Source organism: Ammospiza nelsoni, chromosome 2 (assembly GCF_027579445.1).
Source record: "Ammospiza nelsoni isolate bAmmNel1 chromosome 2, bAmmNel1.pri, whole genome shotgun sequence".
Taxonomy (NCBI): Eukaryota; Metazoa; Chordata; class Aves; order Passeriformes; family Passerellidae; genus Ammospiza; species Ammospiza nelsoni.
In genome coordinates this window covers 15,212,135-15,232,713 of record NC_080634.1, presented here as the reverse complement: position 1 = coordinate 15,232,713, position 20,579 = coordinate 15,212,135, and the positions used below count along the sequence as shown (strand labels likewise).

Genomic DNA, 20,579 nt, shown 5'->3' with positions numbered 1-20,579 from the left:
GAGGTGCCAAGAGACCCCAGGACATCAGATCCCTGAGTGGTAACATCCCATCAGCTTTGCAAATCATGACAATGCAAGATGCTCCCCAAAATGGGAACAGGCCCTGAGTCTCTTGAGTGTTTCTGTGGTTTTCTCCCAGCTGTGCAGCTCTCCAGGCTTTGATTGCTGCACACAATATTTACAGAGCTCCTTTGCTGGCACAGGCAGCTGTGCACACAGCCTAGGATCTTTTTTCTCATGTGTGTGTCAATGGTGTGTCTCCCTGATATTTTAGGTGTGTTCACCATGATGCTTTTGATGGAGCACAGTGGGGCCCTCTAGACATGAGCACCTTTGATATAAAGACACAACTCATTTGGTTTGAGCTTTGCTTTCAGAGCTTTATACTCTATGCAAACACTGGAGGAGCCCTTGAAAATAACCAATTAATTATCAAACAGCTTTTCTTCCACAACATGCTTTCTCACATATAAAGTTTTCCATATAAAGCTTTCCTACTGTCATCCTTACCCCTTTTTTATTTCACTGTGATGGCTTTGGTGTGGACAGGATGGTACCTGCAGAGACCACTAGCTGCTTTGTTCACTCATATCAACTTTGTTCACTCATATCACTTTGATAAACTCAGTCCTTGTTTTTAAGCAGTTAGGAGGAGATTTCACAATAGAGCATCTATTCCAGTGCCTTCTGCTGTCTCTTCCCCATATTCCCCCAAGGCAGCTTTGGTGGTCCCAGTATTTACAGATTTGGTACCATGGGGCTAATCAGGTTGTTACAGAGCTGGAGTCAGTGAGTCCTCCCCATTACATTATTGATTTCTAAGTGATCCTGGCAATTTCCCAAGCTTGGGGTAGAAAAATGCAGAGCATTTTTTCATTTCCTGCAATTCATCTGACTTTTGTGTCTCCCTGTGGTAGGGATAGCTTCTAAAGAAAGATATGTTAACTGAAGTGGAATGAACTGAGTATTACACTGTTGAAAGTGATAAACTGTATTGGCCTTTATTCTGCTCTCCATTGCACCAACACTGTCCCAGTGACTTGTGCTGGTGTGTTGTATGGTTTCCTAAAAAAATGCATGGGCATCCTAAGCTTTGTCTCTTCCAAAGAAGTTTTCCCAACTCCTAGTTCTCCCACGCTGTGCCCTGAAACTCTGTGTTCATCCCACTTCAGTCACAAAGTCTCAGAATGGTTTGGGTTGGAAGGGACCTTAAAAGCTCACCCAGTTCCACCCCCTGCCATGGACAGGGACACTTTCCACTAGACCAGGTTACTCCAAGCTCCATCCAGCTTGGCTTGGACACTTCAGGGATAGGGCAGCAACAGCTGCTCTGGGCAGGGCCTTACCACTCTCACAGGGAGGAATTTCTTCCCTATATCTAATCTAAATCACCCTGCTTTCAGTTTAAACCCCCTCTGCCTTGTCCTAGATTTTCACAGTGCTTTTTAGAATAACCTTCCTCACAGCACCCAGGGCAATTTCAATGGAATAATCTACATTTCCTCTCCAGTAATTCCACATATGTTATGCGAACTCTGCACCTTAATGTCTCAGCACAAACCAATTTTATAACTGGATTTTGCAGCCTTTGCAATAACACAGTATGTAAGAGTAAAGATGGGAGGGGAAATCCAACTCAGCCTTTCTCTTAGCTCAGTAATCCTTTATCTTAAAATCTTTGCTCAAGTCCCAGCTCTCTTCTTTCATCTACTTAGCTCACACCCAGATCTGTTATGGTTTTTCCAGTTAAAAAGAATTACAACCTCTTAATTTCCACTACAGAAACATTCAGTGGTGGCATTGCACAGGAAGGCATCAATTGACAAGCAGAATTCAGTCAGAGCCAGTGACTTGTCACTTTTGAATGTTAAAAAATACTTTACATGCATCATATGTATAAAATTTTGTAAAGAAATAGGACAACCTCAAATACACACATGGCAGAGCAGAGGCAGATGATTGGACCAAATGTAGGTTAATCTGCATTCATCCACATCTGTATTGCATTATTCAGGGCTGTGTTGTTGTCACACTACCTATGCTGTGTGCAGCCTGACATGTGTCACACACTTGGGACATGGTTGGAAATGGGGAAATGCAGCTCATCAAGCTGCAGAAATGTTTGCTGTGGAACAGTCATCTCATTAGACCTCTTAGATAAAGTGGACAGATTGAAGGGTTTCCTGGGGAGTAGTTCTTGCAAAAAATATCTGCAACAATATTTTTATTACTATGCATTTTATATAGCGTATGTAAATATTTATATAGTATATATTAAAATGTATGTATTTTATTCATATTATGTATTTTAATAGTTATTTTATTTGTACAATAAACATAAACAATTACCTGATCTGGGCAAGCTATCTAGTTGAAAATATCCCTGCTCATTTCAGGGAAAGTGGACTATATGATCTTTCCTTTCTAACACAAACTATTCCATGAATCTGTGATTTTAAACCTCTGTACAGGGGGACTACCACTAGAAGATAAGCCTTGAGGATGGATAAAGCATCATGGATTTGAATTCTCCTTCCATTTCCAATAATAAGATATTATGCACACAAAGCATACATAAATACAAGTTTGATTTATATGTCTATATTTGACCTTATACACTAAAATGGGATAAAAATGGGTGTCTTTGGACCCTAAGCATGTGTGTGAGATTTGCTTTCACAGGAAGTACTTTTGGCTTGGAGGCTCTAAGATGTTAAAACACAAGATCACTTACATGGTACCTGGTTTTTACAACAACCCCAAGTTCAGTGATGGAACAGAAAACAAGAGGTTATCCTGGCTGCTTGGTCTCTGAGCTGAGCTTCAGGCTTTTCTGCTCTGCCGGCATCCATTGTGGTGAGAGCAGCTAGAGCTGTGACCTCAGATCAGTATCTCCCTCAGCTCTGCACTGAAGGTGGACACAGGGATAATGCCAGGCAGCTGCAGAGTTAGACGATAAATTTACCTTCCACGAGCACTATGGACATTAAGTATTCTGTGCTATTCAAGACTCTGTTTGCATTGGACTTTCAGCCATGTGTCACTGCTCCAGCCCAGTGCAAGGAAAAACTTAATTACCACAGGATCAAGGCTCTGGGGAGACCTTGGAAACTCTTCTAGTACTTAAAAGGGCTCAAAGAGAGACATTGGACAAAGAGTGACAGGATGAGGGAGAATTGCTTTACTCTGACAGAGGGCAGGGTTAGCTGGGATGTTGGGAATGAAATTCTTGGCTGTGAGGGTGGTGAGGCCCTGGCACAGGTTGCCCTCAGAAGCTGTGGCTGCCCCGTGCCTGGAAGTGTTCAAGGCCAGGTTAAATGGTGCTTGGAGCAGCCTGGTCTAGTTGAAGGTGTCTCTGCCCATAGCAGGGGCTGGAACAAGACAATCTTTAATGTCCCTTCCAACCCAAACCATTCTTCAGTTCTGTGATGTGGCAGCACGGCAGGAGCTGCTGAAGCCACTGCCCTCCCGAGACAAGGGGATGGCTCAGTGCACCGAGCACACTCACCATGGGATGTTATTGGAAGGCTGACAGGGAGAAAAGCAGGAGGGGTTCTTTGTATGGCATTCCAAGGGTGTTTATTAAGAGCACACTGAAGGGAACCAGGGACAAAGAACAAAGGAGGGTCCAGGGTTATATACGGGACAAGGGAGGCGGAGTGTCGGATCTGAGGGCCAATGGGTTGAGGGAAAGGGGTGGTACAGAGGCAGGGTTAGAGGGTAACAACTAACTGGGATTCAGGGGAGGAGCTGCAAGGAATGGGGACTAATAGGGGAAATGGGAATGGGGAACATTCTAGAACTGGGGAGGGAAAAGGAATGACACAAATTGCACCATTACCATAAAGGCACAAGAACTGTGGGAGAGCATCTCTTTGTGTCCCCTGATTTAAGGGATGTCTCAAGGCATCCCTGCCTCAGCATCCCCTTCTATGTCTTGGGATGCAACATTGTGATATTCTGGGTATTAACTGTGCCATTGGACTTGGTTTATTGCTTCTTTACATAGTGGTGAAGGTCCTTGTTCCTCAGTCCCCTTGTTCCTCACTCCCCTCCATGAATGTGCATGGGGATCTCTATTCATAACCTTCGTTTTCTCAGCATCTGCCTGTTCCCATCTTGGACATGTAAACCATTTGAAACCAGGTGACTAGTTCTTCTATGAAAGCCCACTGGAACTGCTTTCATATATTAAATGAAACTCAGATTTTGATATCTCAGTTTCAAGACAAATTTAGGAGAGAACACTCTATAATGAGTCATCTCCTCTAAAAGGGTTCCAACAATCCCTTTCCACCCATAGGAAATTAAAGTGAAAAAAACCCAAACGCAACACTTTGTTAACATACAGAATTCCACAAGGCAAGGTGGGAAAACGTAAATAACTGCTAAATATTAAATTGTCAGACCTTACACACACACACACACACACACACACACACACTGGAACAAAAACCCAAAATGGCAGGGAAAATACCTGCTACAACGTGCAGTACAAAATGGTGCTGGCTTCTCTCTCAGGATAAAAAACCCAAACAAACAGGAGCTTCTCACTGCAGTTTGAGCATCTGGGCTGGAGCCTCTTGGTGTACTTTCTGTCCCCATCTCAGTTTCCCAAAGTTTGGGGGCTGGAACAGAGCAACCCATCTCCCGCTGCTGCTGGTCATGCTTCTCTGGTCTCAGACCAGCAGCTGTTCAGTTCACCTCAAAGGCAGCTAAAAGATTGCTGCTGCTGCTGCTTCTCCAAGGCCAGGGAAGGAAAAGGATTCTCTCCTGGGCCAACAGAACCAAGCTAGGCAAGTAAAACCGAACCACACAGGGTTATAGAATGCCTCACTAGTAAGGCTTTGAAAAAACCGGCCAAAGAGCCCAAAGCTTCCCCCCCAGCCCATCATGTGAGCAATTGCACTGTCATGCAGACTAGCAATTAAATCTAAGAGAAACACAAAGGAAGAAGGGAAATAATGATTCCCTGCATGGAGAAGCAAAATACAGCAAGTTGAATTATATTGCTGTGACAGAAAGGCTGCTTCTTGCCAACAGTGATGTCCTGACCTTTCTCCAGAAAGACCCATGCTTCTGTACCCATGAATTGGATAATAATTGAAGAAATTCAGACAAAATCTTTCTGGTCCCAACCACCACCCATCTCTATCTTTTGCCTCAAGGGCAAACCTCACAGTTCCCATGCAATGGACTGCAGTATCACCTATTGGAGAAGGGGCAGGATTTAGGGAAAAGGAGCTGGTGATGGGCTCAAGCAGATTCACAGCAGAGCTTCCCATAAAGTCTGGGAAGAAGGGTTTCCCCAGCAATCCCTACCCAGCATATTCCTATGAGAATAACCAGACTTAATGAACTCTCCCCTAGCAGTGTGAATGGACACTGGTGCAGGTTTCCCAGGGAAGCTGTGGCTATCCCATTCCTGAAAGTGTTCAAGGCCAGGCTGTGTGGGGCTTGGGTCAACCTCATTTAGTGGAAGGTGTCCCTGCCTATGGCAGTGCAATTGGAGTGACATGAGTTTTAAGGTCCCTTCAACCATTCTGGAATTCCATTAATTTGGACCAGAGGTGTTGTCAGTAGTGCTAGGTAGTGAGATGCACTTGTCCTTTATCTCCTTGGGCAGTAGTTCTTCAGTTCTTTAACAAACCATCTGTCCTGTCTTTGCTGAAAGCTGATGCCTATGGCTTCTCTCCTCATCCTGCTGATGGATCTCCCTCAAGGACTGATGACACTGAGTTTGTGAAATGCAATGGCTTCATTTGACCTTAAAAAGCTTATTTTCCTAGCACATTTTGCTGCACCAGATTCTCCTCTTACAAGTCGCAGAATGGATTCACATGGGTTCATTCATAGCTTTTGCAGCATGAAACTCTCATTCAGAAAGGTTTTTATTGTCCATATTTACCTCTATGGAGCAGCTAAGTGCCACTATGCATATGCTGAAGTTTTCTGATGAACTGAAGTAATGTATTTTTAGTTCATCTGCAAATTGTGTCTTCAGACACTTTAAATGAGGTGCTGAAAACATCTCTCTGCCAAGAATCCCACTAGAACCAAAGGCTCACAAGGCCATCAGGTCAGGGTTGTTCAGCCTTGGCACAGGCTGCCCAGGGCAGTGCAATTTAACACAGATTTAACAGGGACAGATGGTTATAGCACTTGGAAACATGGGTTAGTGGTGGGCTTGGCAGTGCTGGGGGACTGGTTGGACTTGATAATCTTAGAGGACTTTTCCATTCTTAAAGATTCAGTGATTCATTGTGCCCTTTTTGCATGGGGATGAGCAGAGGCAGGCAGCTGCCAGTTTCTCTGCATCCCATCAGATTTTTGATTACATCATTGCATTCACCATGAATTACACTAAAAAAAATCTTTGCACTTAGAGGAGAGAAGAATTTCCAATGCTATGTTGTCTTTGTAATTTCTTCCACTTTTCCTAACATGAAGGTTTCTTCTTAAGGGTTTTTATTCCTGGGACCCTAATAGATGAGCCTAGTTAATTCACATTTCCATATTTCTGTGCATTTGTGTGTGTTGTCTTGAACAGAGAGTCAGATATGGGGTGCCCTTTGACCCAGCAAACTCCCAAAAGAGCACTTTGGCTCTATTATGGATCGAGTGAGAGTGTTAGACAAGCCCTGCCTTAGGTTCAGATATTTGGCATCAGCTTTACTCAGGTGACCCACAGCTAAATCTCTCTGGCTTGCAAGTTCTTAAGAATGGCCAATGAGGTCTATTATAAAATAGTTATTTATTGAAAAGACAGAAGTTTAAGGGATGAAAGGCCTTAAACAGAGTTACTTCCTACACAGGATAAAACAAAAGGCTACTACTAGATGACATAAAACAGTGCACAATAAAAATGTATCTATGCTATAGCTAGCAAAGGAACACTATAGATTAGGAGTCAATGTAACTGACCACGAATTGATGATCGGACAGTCCGATCACTCAGCCACCAGGGGAGTAACCATGAAAGGCATCCTGACTTCGGGGAGAAGACTCCACACATTCTGAGGAATGTGCAGAAGATTTCTGCTTTGTGAAAATATGGTGTAGCTGTTATAGTTTGTAAAGTGAACTGTTGGTCAGTCAGAAATTCCAGCTTATCTTCCCACATCTGCTTCCACAGCAAGATTTTTACTGTCAGCTGAAAGCATCAATCCTGTGGCACCAAAATAACTCAATGAAAGGCAAAACTGTCTTTCACCAAAGCTTATGTGGTTTTTAACTCAGAGCAAGATTTCCTGAGTTACAGATAAGCTTTTCAGTGGCAGGGGCAGAAGTCCTGCTACAGGCTCTTCTCATGTCCTGGTTCCTGCAGTCTATCCAGAACTGCCTGTAGCAACACTTTTCCCAATCCTACAGCACTCTGTCAATACAGATGATGTTGTGTCAAAGCATCCATACTATGGATACTAAACAAACTGCTTTGTTGGTTTACTGTGTGGCAAATTTTACAGTCATCTGTCCTTATGGAGGACAAGGGGGCTGAGTTGCTGCTCCTAGACCAGCCCACTGGAGAATAGATGTACAGGCAATTAAATGGTGTGTTAGCAGAACTTTGACCTGATCCTGACCCATTTTCCAGGGGTGAACATGACATTTACAGATGGATTATTTCTGCAAGCAGTCTCAGGCTGTGATCACCCTGGGAGCTTTTCCAGCATGCTGCATGGTCTGGCTTCCTTGGTGACAGTAACATTGAGTTCATCATCTGTACAGGCTTGAGCCTGTATGGAGACAACATGAGAACTGCTATATGGAATGGCCAACATGTGTCCCTTCCTTAGCAGAACCCACAAGTTTATAATACACAGGGAAATTCAGAGTGGCGCAAACTGGCAAATTTCCACAGGGCTGTGATTCATACCAGGAGGTGTCAGTGTTGTTTGGTTTAACCTCTCTCCCCAGATACACCTTTTCCTGGTGTCTGTGATTTCTGCTGTGGGATCTCCAAGTGTTAGGCTCCCAGAATCCATGCTGTTCCCTTTGGCAGGTGTTTAGCTGCCAGGGATAGGGATAGCTTTGGGCTCCTGGGCTGTTGCAGATGCTGATGGAAATCCTCTATCAGCCTCAGACTGTGCTCTCCCTGTGGCTGGGAGCACAGGGCACTGGGTGCAGGCTGGAGGCTGGAGAGCAGATCTAAGCTGGAGGCAGTAGTGGAAAGAAGGAAACAATCATGGGGGTGCTGATGTTTACTCTGAGGTCTGCAAAGTCGATTTGGTGTGACAAAGCTGCCTAGATGTGCCACTCAGTCTGGGCACAAGGATTTATCTCACCCTTTTGCATCAAACATGCACCTCTTCACACTGTCTGGGGTGTTACTCTTAGAGTTACTCACCCACAACTCTGTGTCTTACTCAGCTCTTTGGCCCTCTGCAGTGTTCACTGTCACCTTCAGTCCTGGTTTTGTGACATTTTAATCATGATGGCCTGCACAATAATTCATCCTCCTTGAAAGTCCACATTGCATGGTCCTCAGGCAATGCAATATCCATGATTTGGGGGCTGCTGACTCAAACAGCTTTTCTAAATGGATGGCAACATGGTTCTGCTCTGCCAAATGACTTGGTTTCATGCTTTCCAGTACATATTCTTGATCATAACATCCTTCAGCCAGTGCTGAAGTCACCTTCTTGGAGACTCAGTATTTTCTCCTCTTTTGTGCCAGTGCTGTGCTTGATGGGCCCTAACCAGGGATGTTTAGAGATACTGATCCCTCCCCATCCTGCTCACATTCACTCCATTGTCCATTACCCAAGTTTCAAATTAATTCATTAATATATTTTGCATTGTTTTAGTTTTTGTACACAGTTGGCTTATCCAAACAGACTAGCTCCCTGTACATGTGTTTTGTGTGTATGTGCATGTCTTAGAGGCTGATTACTAATGTTTGGGGAAAAAATGCTCTTGGCCACCAGAAGCTTCTTTGTACCCTTCAAAATCTCACTGAAGCTTAACAGTAAATTATTGTGTTCAAGAGAATAGCACAGGGATTAGAGGATGAATATGACATTAAGCCTCCATATAGGAGCTGGAGATGGGCCACTGGATGCAGCAGGCAGTGACAAGGGTGTTCTTGCACTGCAGTGGCAAATTTGTATGTTAACAAGACCATTGAAATCAGAAATTGGTTGAAATTGACTTTTTAACTAAAGAAGTCTGGGATGGAAAATGGAATTAAATGGCTGAATCACAGAATCACAGACTGGTTTGGTTTAGAAGTGATATTAAAGATCATCTTGTTACACCCCCCTGCCATGGGCAGGGACACCTTCAACTAGACCAGGTTGCTCTGAGCCCCATCCAGCCTGACCTTGGATGTTTCCTGGCATGGGGCAGTCACAGCTTCTCTGGGCAGCCTGTGCCAGGGCCTTGCCACCCTCACAGGGAAGAATTCCTGCCCAATATCCCATCTAACCCTGCCCTCTGTCCATGAGAAGCCATTCCCCTTGTCCTGTCACTCCAGTCCCTTGTCTTAAGTCTCTCTCCAGCTCACTTGGAGCCTCTTTAGGTACTGGCAGGGTCTCTAAGGTCTCAGAGCCTTCTCCAGGTGAAAACCCTCAGCTCCCCAGCCTGTCTCCAAAACAGAGGGATTCTAGCCCTCGCAGCATCTCTGCTGCCTCCTCCAAACTCTTTCCAACAGCTCCAGTATTTTGGGGTGCAGAGGACATGTTGTGTTGCAGTAAAATGTCAGGTGAAGCAAGAAATCACTCTGACCCAGAATTTTAGGTTTATTTCTCCGCGAGGCAAGAGCACATTGCACTGTTTACTATTGCATGGGGGACCTCAGCATGGGGCAGAATTCCTCTGGGGCTGGAAATGGGTTAGGAGGCAGGTTTTGGCTCTTGCAAAGCAGTAATCATTGAGCAGGCTTATCTTTAAAATGAGCTGTGTGTGCAGGAGAATGCACCTGTTTATGCTGAGTGCAAATGTATTTCTTTTTGTTCACCGTAGAAAAGAGAACAGCTTTAGGATCAGAACACAAGCCTGCTCCTCATCTGAGCAATCCTTTCTGAGCAGAATTTGCCTGGAACCCATTTAGGCCAGCATCTTTGGCCAATCACAGCCAGAACCAGACATACAGAGGGGGGCTGGAGGAGATTCCTGTGTCATGGAATAACTCCTGCTTTGGCTCATGGTTTTTCAGGAGCAGTTAGATGCTGAAAACAACTCTGAATACTCTTGATATGCATCTAAACAACCATGACTTAAATAAATCTCATTATATACTGAAGTTCAGTGTCCTCCTTTCGCATTGAGTTCAACCACCCATTATTATGGATTCTGGCTTTTCCACTACTTCATTTCACCAAATTCCTCTTTTCTGGTTTTAAGAGCAGGAGAATACTTAAAAGTAAGTGACACTGCAATCCAGAAAGGAAAAATAATTTGAAAATCCTGGACATATTTTCTGCTTAGTTTGGCTCAAATGTGTCTTTTTTTTTTTTTTTTTGTTGCTGTTTTGCTTAGAGAAACATTAAAGAGAAATATGATGTTCTGAAATACTCCTTGTGAAGCACTTTGCTTCATAGGAGGATTCATAGTTTTTGGCATTGTCCTGAGTAGAATAAGGGGAAAAAATAGGATGGGAAAGAATTAAAGAAACTGAAAAAGAAAATTAAAGTTTCGTTTTAGAATTAATTAAATATTTCAGGCCTAACATTTTGTAAAGTTTTCCTTTTTCTCAGTGAAAAAACAGAATATTCTTCTTTTTTCACCAAGATGTACTTCTCCAGACTAAGCTTGAAATATCCCTCCTGTGCAGGACTCCAGCATGAAGTCCCCCATCTCCTTTTTCTGCATCATTCATTATTTTGTACGTGTACATCAAGAAGAGGGAATTGGCCTGGCTCAGTGCCAGCAGAGCTGCTGTCAGCAGAATACACTGAACACCCTGTGCTATTGCTGAGCAAATGTAGCCTTTCTTTAAAGTCCTTCAAAGAAGGTGAAAGCTTGAAGTGATTAAACCTTGTCCCCTTCCTTCCTTCCTTCCTTCCTTCCTTCCTTCCTTCCTTCCTTCCTTCCTTCCTTCCTTCCTTCCTTCCTTCCTTCCTTCCTTCCTTCCTTCCTTCCTTCCTTCCTTCCTTCCTTCCTTCCTTCCTTCCTTCCTTCCTTCCTTCCTTCCTTCCTTCCTTCCTTCCTTCCTTCCTTCCTTCCTTCCTTCCTTCCTTCCTTCCTTCCTTCCTTCCTTCCTTCCTTCCTTCCTTCCTTCCTTCCTTCCTTCCTTCCTTCCTTCCTTCCTTCCTTCCTTCCTTCCTTCCTTCCTTCCTTCCTTCCTTCCTTCCTTCCTTCCTTCCTTCCTTCCTTCCTTCCTTCCTTCCTTCCTTCCTTCCTTCCTTCCTTCCTTCCTTCCTTCCTTCCTTCCTTCCTTCCTTCCTTCCTTCCTTCCTTCCTCCCTCCCTCCCTCCCTCCCTCCCTCCCTCCCTCCCTCCCTCCCCTCCTTTTGTCTTTCCTTTGACCTCCGTAGATAAAGGCAATCTATGCCTACACAGGACTTCACAAACATCTTCAGAGACAACTGGGAGCTCATTTTAACCCCAGTGTGCCCTGGCTGGGCTCAAAGAGGGTGTTCAGGTCACCTTCATCTTGCCACCAGCTTCAGCAATCCTCAGTGAAAGGGAAAATGCAATTAAAACAACCAGGGTGGACAAAGCCTCACACAAGAGCAGTGTGGTGTTCTGTGGTGCATGTGGAGACCAGGCTAGGCTTTAATGGATATGGATCAGGCCATCACCTCCCCAGGCTACTGTCATCTGATAAGATCCACTGCCTATGCATTGGTGAGGCATCTGCCCTGCCCTGGACAGCCTTATGTTCTCATCAGCTCTGTAGGTACATAAACTCTCTTTAACCTCACTGGGAAATTTTTCTGTTGAACGTGGCTTGCAAAAGGTCACCTGATACCTGATATACTCTTTTTCACTGAGGTTTATTTCAGGCCAGTGCTGGGTTCCCTGTAAATTCTAATTATTCTTTGTAAGGGTGGGACCAGAGCAAGGCAGAAAATTAGGAGACAAATTTGGCTGCTATTTCAGTTCAACCCCCCATTTCACACTAAAAGAGCAGTTATTAAAATCTTCCTCAGCAAAATTAAGAGCATTGAAAATCCCTTTGATAAAAATTTGAGAGCTGAACTAAGTACCTGTTGGTTACATCCAAACTGGAGCTGGTCCACGGTTCATACTTGCTACTTGAGCAAAGGTTTAAATGAGCTGTGAGACCAGCCTCTTTTAGAATGGGTTCTAGCACATTCCTTGAATACTCTGAGAGCTAATTTGGTGCACAGAATTCTTCAAAGGTCTAGACACCACTATGACCAGCTGTTCTGAAAATAAGGGGAAAGTAACATTTTCAGGGCTTATTTCAGATTGCAGAAGGAATTTGTAATTTTTTGGGTACCTTGCCCACAAATGTGCCTTGGAATGTTGAATAATAATGAGGGAAGTCTCAGAATGACAGGATCTTTCTCCAAACCAGCATAAGTTTTATTGCTACAGGAGCAACCAATATGGTAACTTAGAACACAGATATTTTTTACTATACCCAGCATATTTTTTTTTATTAACTCTTAAAGCTACTAATTTTCCTCTCACTTCTTCACTGAATATAAGAAGTGTTTAAATGTATAACAACTTTTCTGAGTGACATAAAGATCCTGGAGAATCAGGCCAGTTCCAGATGACAGAATCACAGAATGGTTTGGGTTTGAAAGGACCTTAAAGACCATCCAGTTCCAACTCCCTGCCATGGGCAGGGACACCTTCCACTAGACCAGGTTGCTCCAAGTCCTGTCCTACCTGACCTTGAAGACTTCCAGCACTAGGGCATTGCACAGGAAGTACAATACAACTGCCTTAAGAGAGTGCAGCTGTGCCATGCATTGTTTGGACAACATGAGGTCATGGTGACGTTGAACAGTATCAGACAGACCTCTGATTGAGAGTCATCACACTTGGAAGGGAATTTAGGTTACCTTCCTGAGACATCCCCTTCACCCTTACAAGCAATAGAGATGCAGACCCCAAGCAGGGCACCTGCCTTCTCTTTCATACCTTGCATTAGGACATTCCCTGTGCCTGACACTCAAACATGGAGATCCAGGTTGCAAAGTTGCTAGCACACTCTTGGCTGCAATTCTGGTCCATTGTAACTAATGCTTTTCCAAGCAATTGTCTGGTTGGATTCAGGAACTGGCATATTCCAAGGGCACTTCCCAGCAGATTGTTTTCCCTCATTCATCTGTGGTAGAGATGGGGGGACTTAGGAATTCTCATTAGCCATGCTGAGTTTCTGGGCACTGATGAAATCAGCAGAGTGTATCTATTCTAGTGGCTTGGTTTGAAAAGAAAGGTGTCTGCTTAAGGAAGGTAGGAGCCTCCCCTAAAATGGAAAATGTAAACCCCCTCCCTCTGAGTTATTACAGTTTTGAAATTAAAAGGCTCTCAGGCAAAGATATGGGAATAGGAATAATAGTTCTTTACTAGGAAAACTAAAAATACAAATATAATAATACAAACAAAAAAACCTACTGACAGAATCCAACCTGACACCCTGTGGGTCAGGGTATTGGTAGCAGTCCAGTTCAAAGCTGCAGTCTTCCTGGAGTGTCAGGTGTGGTTCTGTTGAAGCAGGGATCCTGTAAAAGGGTGTAGTTTTCCTCTGAAGGTCCAGTGGTGGTGTAGATGGGCCTGGTCTTCCTCAAGGAATCCAGTGGAGAAAACAGCTGCTCCTCTGGGAATCCAGTGGGAAAAGTCTGCTCTGGTGTCCCAAAATCTCAGATTATATCCAGGAAGGAATGCTTGGCTCCTCCCCCTGGGTGGAGCATCTCACAATGGGATGATGTAATTTTTTTCAGTCATGCAGTGACACTCAATGTCCCATTAACAGAAGATATCTCCCCAGAGGGAGAGATAAAGAAAAACTGCCCAATTAACAGAAGATAACTGCCCCACCTCTAACAGATGGCAAATAGAATACACACTTACCTTACAATCCAGGACATCTAGTAACACTTATTTAAAGCTTATGTGTTGCCTAAATATCCTAATAGGCTTTGAGACCAGCCTGTTGCAGGAGCTGTAGCTGTAGTAAATGGTCAGGGATTCTCTCCTCCTTCACTGTCTCTGCATGCTCTGGATGTCAGATATGGAGAGCTGGACACACTGAGTGTTTCAGTGGTCTAGTCAGAACTGTCCCTACCCATGGCAGGGCAGTTGGAATGGCATGAACTTAAAAGTGCCTTTCAAATCAAACCAGTCTGATTCTGTGGATGTGGTACAGTTGCTGGTCCGTCCCAGATGTGGTAGAGTTCCATATGAACGTGGCCCCTGCTCTCTCACATACTTGAAGGGACCAGTTGTAGTGTAATAGCTGGTGATGTTAAAAACTTTGCCTCAAAAGGATTTAGATGTGGATTTAGATTTAAAGTATAAACACAGAATGACAGAATAGTCAGGGTTGTAAAGGACCTTTAAAGGTCATCTTATTCCAAGCCCCATCCAACCTGGTCTCGAATTCTTCCAGGGATGGGGCAGTAACAGCTTCTCTGGGCAACCCATTATTTCTAGATGTGCACTGAACATATGTGACACACTGGTATTTAGAATTCCTTTGTCAACAAAGTGTGGTATTTCTAGATCATCAGCCTTCTTTGCAGAGGTTGTGGCTGAACTATTCCAGAGCTGGTAGACACAGTGCACCAATGTGCCCACACCTAAAAATGGCTGTTTCATTATCTGCCTGCAAAGGCTCATCTTGGGAGACATAAAGTAGTCAAGGGTGAAGTCCAGTCACCAAGAACAGTGGAGCTGAGTACTCACAGAATTGTTACATCTGCATTCAGACCAGCAAAGCAAGGATGGAGACAAGCAGTCTCATTTTTCACAGTCCGATGAAACTGATTGTTGCATTAAGAGCCCAGCTCTGTTGCAGAAATGCATTCCCTGACAGCCCACAGGGAATAAAAGGCTTTTCTGTGCCTTTTCTGCAGAGATCACAGGGGTTTGGGGGAAAAGCCTGTCACTTCCTACATGTTTATGTTTGCATAATAGATCTGTTAATGAAGTTGCTAGGCAATGTGGTAACAAATACAGTCATGCTGTTTCGGAGCTCGCTTCTATATAAACCAGCATTCTACGAGCAGAAGAATGAATAAATGCTGGTTTGTGTTCCACCTTTAAAATCCACTCCCTACATCCACAGTACAACAGCCTCCATCCTTTGTCTCTGGTTCTGTAGATGCAATCTGTGGTCTTGCTGGTTTACCCGGCAATCCATGGGGGCTGGTTGTTCAGCTGTCCTGAGAATGAATGAGAAACATGAACTTTACCTCTTTCCCTTAGCTGCAGAACACCATTTGGATACTCCCCATGTGCCCATTCACTGATCTTGAGGAAAGCTATTGTGATTTTCACCTTTGAGATTTCTACTTCTGCCACAAATACAACCAAAAACAACGAATGCGTTTTGAAGTTGCCAGTGTGAGAAACGACACTCACTTTTAAAATTTCAAAGGTTTATATTAAACCTTAACAAAATACAGCAAAACACTGAAAAAGGAAAAATTACAGCGCTGGGAGCATGGAACTAAACCACCATCCACAAAACGGCTGCTCCACCTTTTATACCCTGGTGTTGCATCAGGTAACCCTAGTCCCTCCCAAATCAGTAGGTCAAATCTTCACTGTCCATTAGTGGAGACTCCTTTCCTGCAATTTGATTGAAGGTCAGGTGTTGCCATGCTGTGCCCCCCCAGGAACAAGCCTGCCCTCTCCCCAAATGCCCCGACTACCAAGGCCACCCTGTGACAACAATAAAATGGGAGGGGAAAGAGGAGTATGGGAGAACACATCACAATAACATAACTATGCATCAATAAAACTTCTTAACATACACATAATATTAATCTCTTAATTGTGTCAGCCAACCGTTGCATTGCATATATTCACCTATAACACTAGGAAAGAAATCTGAGAGACATGTAGATATTGGCAGAGATAATTAGTCCACCATTTTATTTATTTCTGCATATTGAAAATATATAGTCTACTTTGGAACAAAAGTGGATCCTAGGAAGAAACCACTTCTGAGGAGTTAAGGATGAACTTTGAGTTTGTCATTCTGGCTTTATTCAAGGCAATTTAAAGGATAATGCTCTGGAATGAGCTGTCTCCCTTTATAGGTTCTAACAATCCCTTTCCACCAGTAAGAAACAGAGACTAGTAGATAACTGAAAAAATAGTTTACTAACAAGCAGCAACAGGCAAAAATAACAAATAGATTTGTGAAAAATGCCAGTCACTCGTTTTTAAAATTGTAAAAGTTTAATAGTAATAAAATTGTTATAAAAACAACAATATAATTAGAGTAATAAAAATTTGGACAATTTGGATTAGGACAATATGAGACAATAAAAACAAAGAGTTACAGACATTCCGGGTACCTTTTCCTGGGCAGCATAAGCCCAAAAAGGACACCCGTTAACAGAGGATTAACCCTTAAAAACAACAGCCTGTTGCATATTCATACACCTCATACATGATGCATAAATTCCATTCAAACAAAGGATTCTGTGTGGTCAGTGTCAACTTCTTCCTATTAATCCTAATGGCATATTCAGAGGACACCTGAGCCAAGGCAGGAAGAAGTTCGTTTCTCCTGATAATGGAGCAATAAATTCTCTTTCTCTGAAAGATTTAGGTGTCCTGTGGCTGCCATCTCGGTGGGAGCCCTCTTTTTAAAAAAAAAAGTATGTTACATACATAGTTTTTATTTTAACATTATGTTATAACCCCAAACTATATTTAACACACTACTTAAAAAAATTAATACAGCACAACTTTCTAACATAACACATATAATATTCACTTTAGTATTTGAGAAAAGCCAATCAGAAAATACGCATTTTTCACAGATTAAAAATTTCTAAATCTCATGGACTGCCCCCAGAAAGAAAAGACCGGACACACACACACACACACACACACACACACACACACAAAGGCGGTGCTCTGCAGTCAAGCGTGTGATTCGAAGGACAAAGGGAAAGGTGGTGTTACTCTTTCTCCCACCCCCCTGCTCTGCTCCCTGACAACGAGAGCTCCTACTTGGAACTCATGGATGCACTTTGCTTTCCTTGCAGCAGGAGACGACAGGGCAGGCAAGGCAAGGGTGGCCGGGCTGGGTTTTCTGTCCTCAGCCAGGACAACAGATGATCTTTCGCAGCCCTAGCATCCCTGCCTGAGCATCCTCTGATGACATGCACATGTCCATACTTAAGCTTTCCTGATCCTCTGGACTCAATACAGTGCTTATTTTCATAGAAGTAAACCCCAATATCTTCATTCCCGTTTGGCAAGTTTGGTTGAAACTGATTAAGGTGTTCAAAAGTATTACGGGAAGGGATCGACTGGCAGCCCCCTTACAGCGGTCATTTCCCTAGTGTTGGGGGTTAGGTTTTCCTTTTCTTTCTTCAGGGAATTTTCCTCCATTTGTTGTCATAGAGATGGTGAATGGACCTTGATTTGAAAGACAAAAGATGCTGCCAGGGCCTTGGCATATCATTGGAATGGCTCTGGGGGAGGGGGAGACGCAGTGTGGTGGTCGGGAGTTTCTTTATCTGGAGATGGTTCGGTGTTTGCCGGTTGTGGGTTTTGGTGCTGGTCTTCTCCTTGTTAGGAAAATCAATCCACAAAACACCAGAAGTTTGTGTCCAAAAAGGAGGCAGAGTAGTCCTTCCTGGCTTTATTCGAATAAAGGGAGAGGCCGTGGAGCATTCCTCTGTGATCTCTCCAATTTTTGGAGGATGCAGCCTCCTTTTTATCCTAATTTCCTGGGCACATTTCCCTTCTCTCTTTCCCCATTGGCTGAGGTACTGGAGAGGTACAGACTTCCCGGAACGCCTGATAGCAAAGATTCCCCTCTAATATATAACCCTCCCTTTTAATTTTAAATTCTTGCGGAATTTAGGAGTTTTTCTTCCCCATTGTTTCTTTCATCTTTCAATGTCTAATTTCATTTATGAGCAAACCTAAAGTTTATTTGTAAAAGCAAATATCTTTTTCCATTCAACAATCAGTGGAACCCTTCCCATTGTTTCTTTTATCTCCCAGTGCTAGTTTTACCTACCAGCAGACCCACAGCTTGTTTGTAAAGACAAATCCATCATTCCTCTCATCCTGCCCAAGGGACTCTCTGCTACCACTGAGCCTTCCTTGCCATTGCTCCTTGCCTTTGGTGGGCCACTGCCCTCAGGAGTGACTGCTGGACTGGGACTTTTCAGTACCTGTCATTGCTGGGAGAAAGCTCCTCACCACCTGAAATAAATAGGGCAGGAGATCTTTCTCCTTTTCAATGCCTTTATTAAAAATCAGCTTGGGTGGGCAGACTCGACAGGTCACACACACGCCGCCGCTGCTCCCGGGGTGGCACGGAGGAGGAGGAGGAGGAGGAAGAGTGCAGCTGTGTCCGCTGGTCTGCGGGCAGAGCTGGGGCTCACGAGAGCACCAGGAGATTCCTGGTTCTTCAGTTTGACATTCAAGGTCCTCGAATTCAGGGTCTTAGCAGACACTGCTAATTTTCTGTCTAACAGGTGCAATGTAGGTGGGATCATAACAATTTCTACTTACAGCCATGGCTAAGGGGTGTCCAGGACTACTGACTTTAACAGACTATGTTTCATTTGAATTTCTCATAATGTGTAAATAGGTTTTGGATGAGGTAAAAAATGAATTGTTGGGAGACAGATTTCTATGTTAATCTGATTGGATGGAGGCAAAATCCTTTCCACATAGACTTGGTTGATCAATGCAAGTACTCCATCCCCATGTTATCATTGCTCTCCTGTTGGTTTAATTCCTGAACCCTTTTCCTTTTTGATCTGTAGAAATGAGTTCAGACCCTGGATAGATGTCAAGCCCGTGAAAGCGATAAAAGCAAAGCCCCAGTACAAGCCACCAGAGGAGAAAATGATCCATGAAACCAGTTACAGTGCTCAGTTCAAGGGGGAAACCAGTAAGCCTTCTCCAGCTGATAACAAATACCTGGAGCGCAGAAGGATACGCACTCTCTACTGTGAACCCTACAAAGAACCTCCAAAGGTGAGAAACATGGCAGAAGGGACCCAGGGCCATCACTGCTCCTGGTGGGACATGTCCAGGGCAGTCAGGCTGGGCTGAACACTGCTGGCTGTCACTCCCCTTGTGTGGTATCCTCATTCCAGCCAGCATCTTGGGATCCACCTTGGAGATGGTGGTGAATAAAAAGCTAAACATGTCCCAGCCATGTGTGCTGCCAGCCCAGAAAGCCAACAGGGTCCTGGGTTGATCCCACAGCATGGACAGGGGGGTCAGGGAGGGGATTCTGCCCCAGCTCTGAGGTCCTCAGCATGGGAAGGACATGGATCTGTTGGACTGAGTCCAGAAGAGGCCATGGAGATGCTTCAAGAGAGGGAGCACTTCTGTTATGGACACAGGCTTGGGAAAGCTGAGGATGTTTATTTGGCCTGCAGAAGAGAAGGCTCTGGTGAGACTTCAGAGCCCCTATCAGTGCCAAACAGCACTCCAGGAGAGCTGGATAGGGACTTTGGACAAGGGCCTGGAGGGACAGGACAATGGAGAATGGCTTCCCACTGCCAGAGGGAAGGGCTAGAAGGGGTATTGGAAAGAAATTCTTGGCTGTGAGGGTGGTGAGGCCCTGTGGCTCCCCCATGCCTGGAAGTGTCCAGTGCCAGGTTTGAAGGGGCTTGGAGCAACCAGGTGTAGTAGAAGATGTCCCAGCCTATTCAGGGGGTAGGGAAGGAGATATTCTTTAAGGACTCTTCCAACTCCAGCTGTTCTATAATTCTATGGGGCCTGGGGCAGCTTGAGGCACTTTGGAGACAACAGTGCCCTACGTCAAGTGAGGGTAGGGCTGAGATGGAAAGGGTTTTTCTGTTGTCATTTCCTATGTAATTATCCAGGCATCTTTTTCTTCCTGCCTCCAAAACTTTAGGAGCCCCACATTACATTTTATGCTGGAAGCCAGAGATCTGGTGTTAATTCAGAGCATTATACAGATTTTGACAGTATGCACTTCTGGCTTTGACCAGATTGAGAATATATGTTGAGAAGGGCCTGAGCTGGAATGTTTTCCAGCCTTGTTTTCTAGGACCAGCAGAGGATCTGTTTATTAAAGGAGTCACTCTGTGAAATTTTAAAGAGAGGACCATAAGTTGTTCCCTAAGTTGATGAGTGCTTAGATCTGTGAGGACTGAGAGGGATTACAGGGCAAGCATGTAGAAGATGAAGGCTTCTGTTCTCCCTTAGTTTTTGTAACTGTCCTTCCTATTTTGGGGGCGTAGAAAAAAGATGCTGTGGAATTTTCCCATGTGCCAATTAGTGTTCTGCACCTCAGGTATCCCAAGGTAATATTCCTCCATTTTGAGAACCTGTTTAGGACAAACAGAGGAGTCCTCTGCTGCAAGAAAGATGGAGACTTATAGCAGCCTCTTTGCCCTGAGCATCATTTCTCTGCTTCAGAGAGACAATCCTCTGGGGGTTTGCAAAATCCCTTCTGAAGTCAGAGAAAGATGC

General features: G+C 44.2%; 1 protein-coding gene across 1 annotated transcript in view; it reads left to right on the top strand.

Annotated features, from left to right (window-relative positions):
- MAP6 (microtubule associated protein 6) overlaps positions 1 to 20,579 on the top strand; it is a 49,308-nt gene that overhangs the window by 15,596 nt on the left and 13,133 nt on the right. Inside the window, exon 2 of the mRNA XM_059467033.1 lies at positions 18,893 to 19,106. Within this exon, the coding sequence (XP_059323016.1) occupies positions 18,893 to 19,106 (214 nt within the window). The remainder of the gene's footprint in view (positions 1 to 18,892; positions 19,107 to 20,579) is intronic.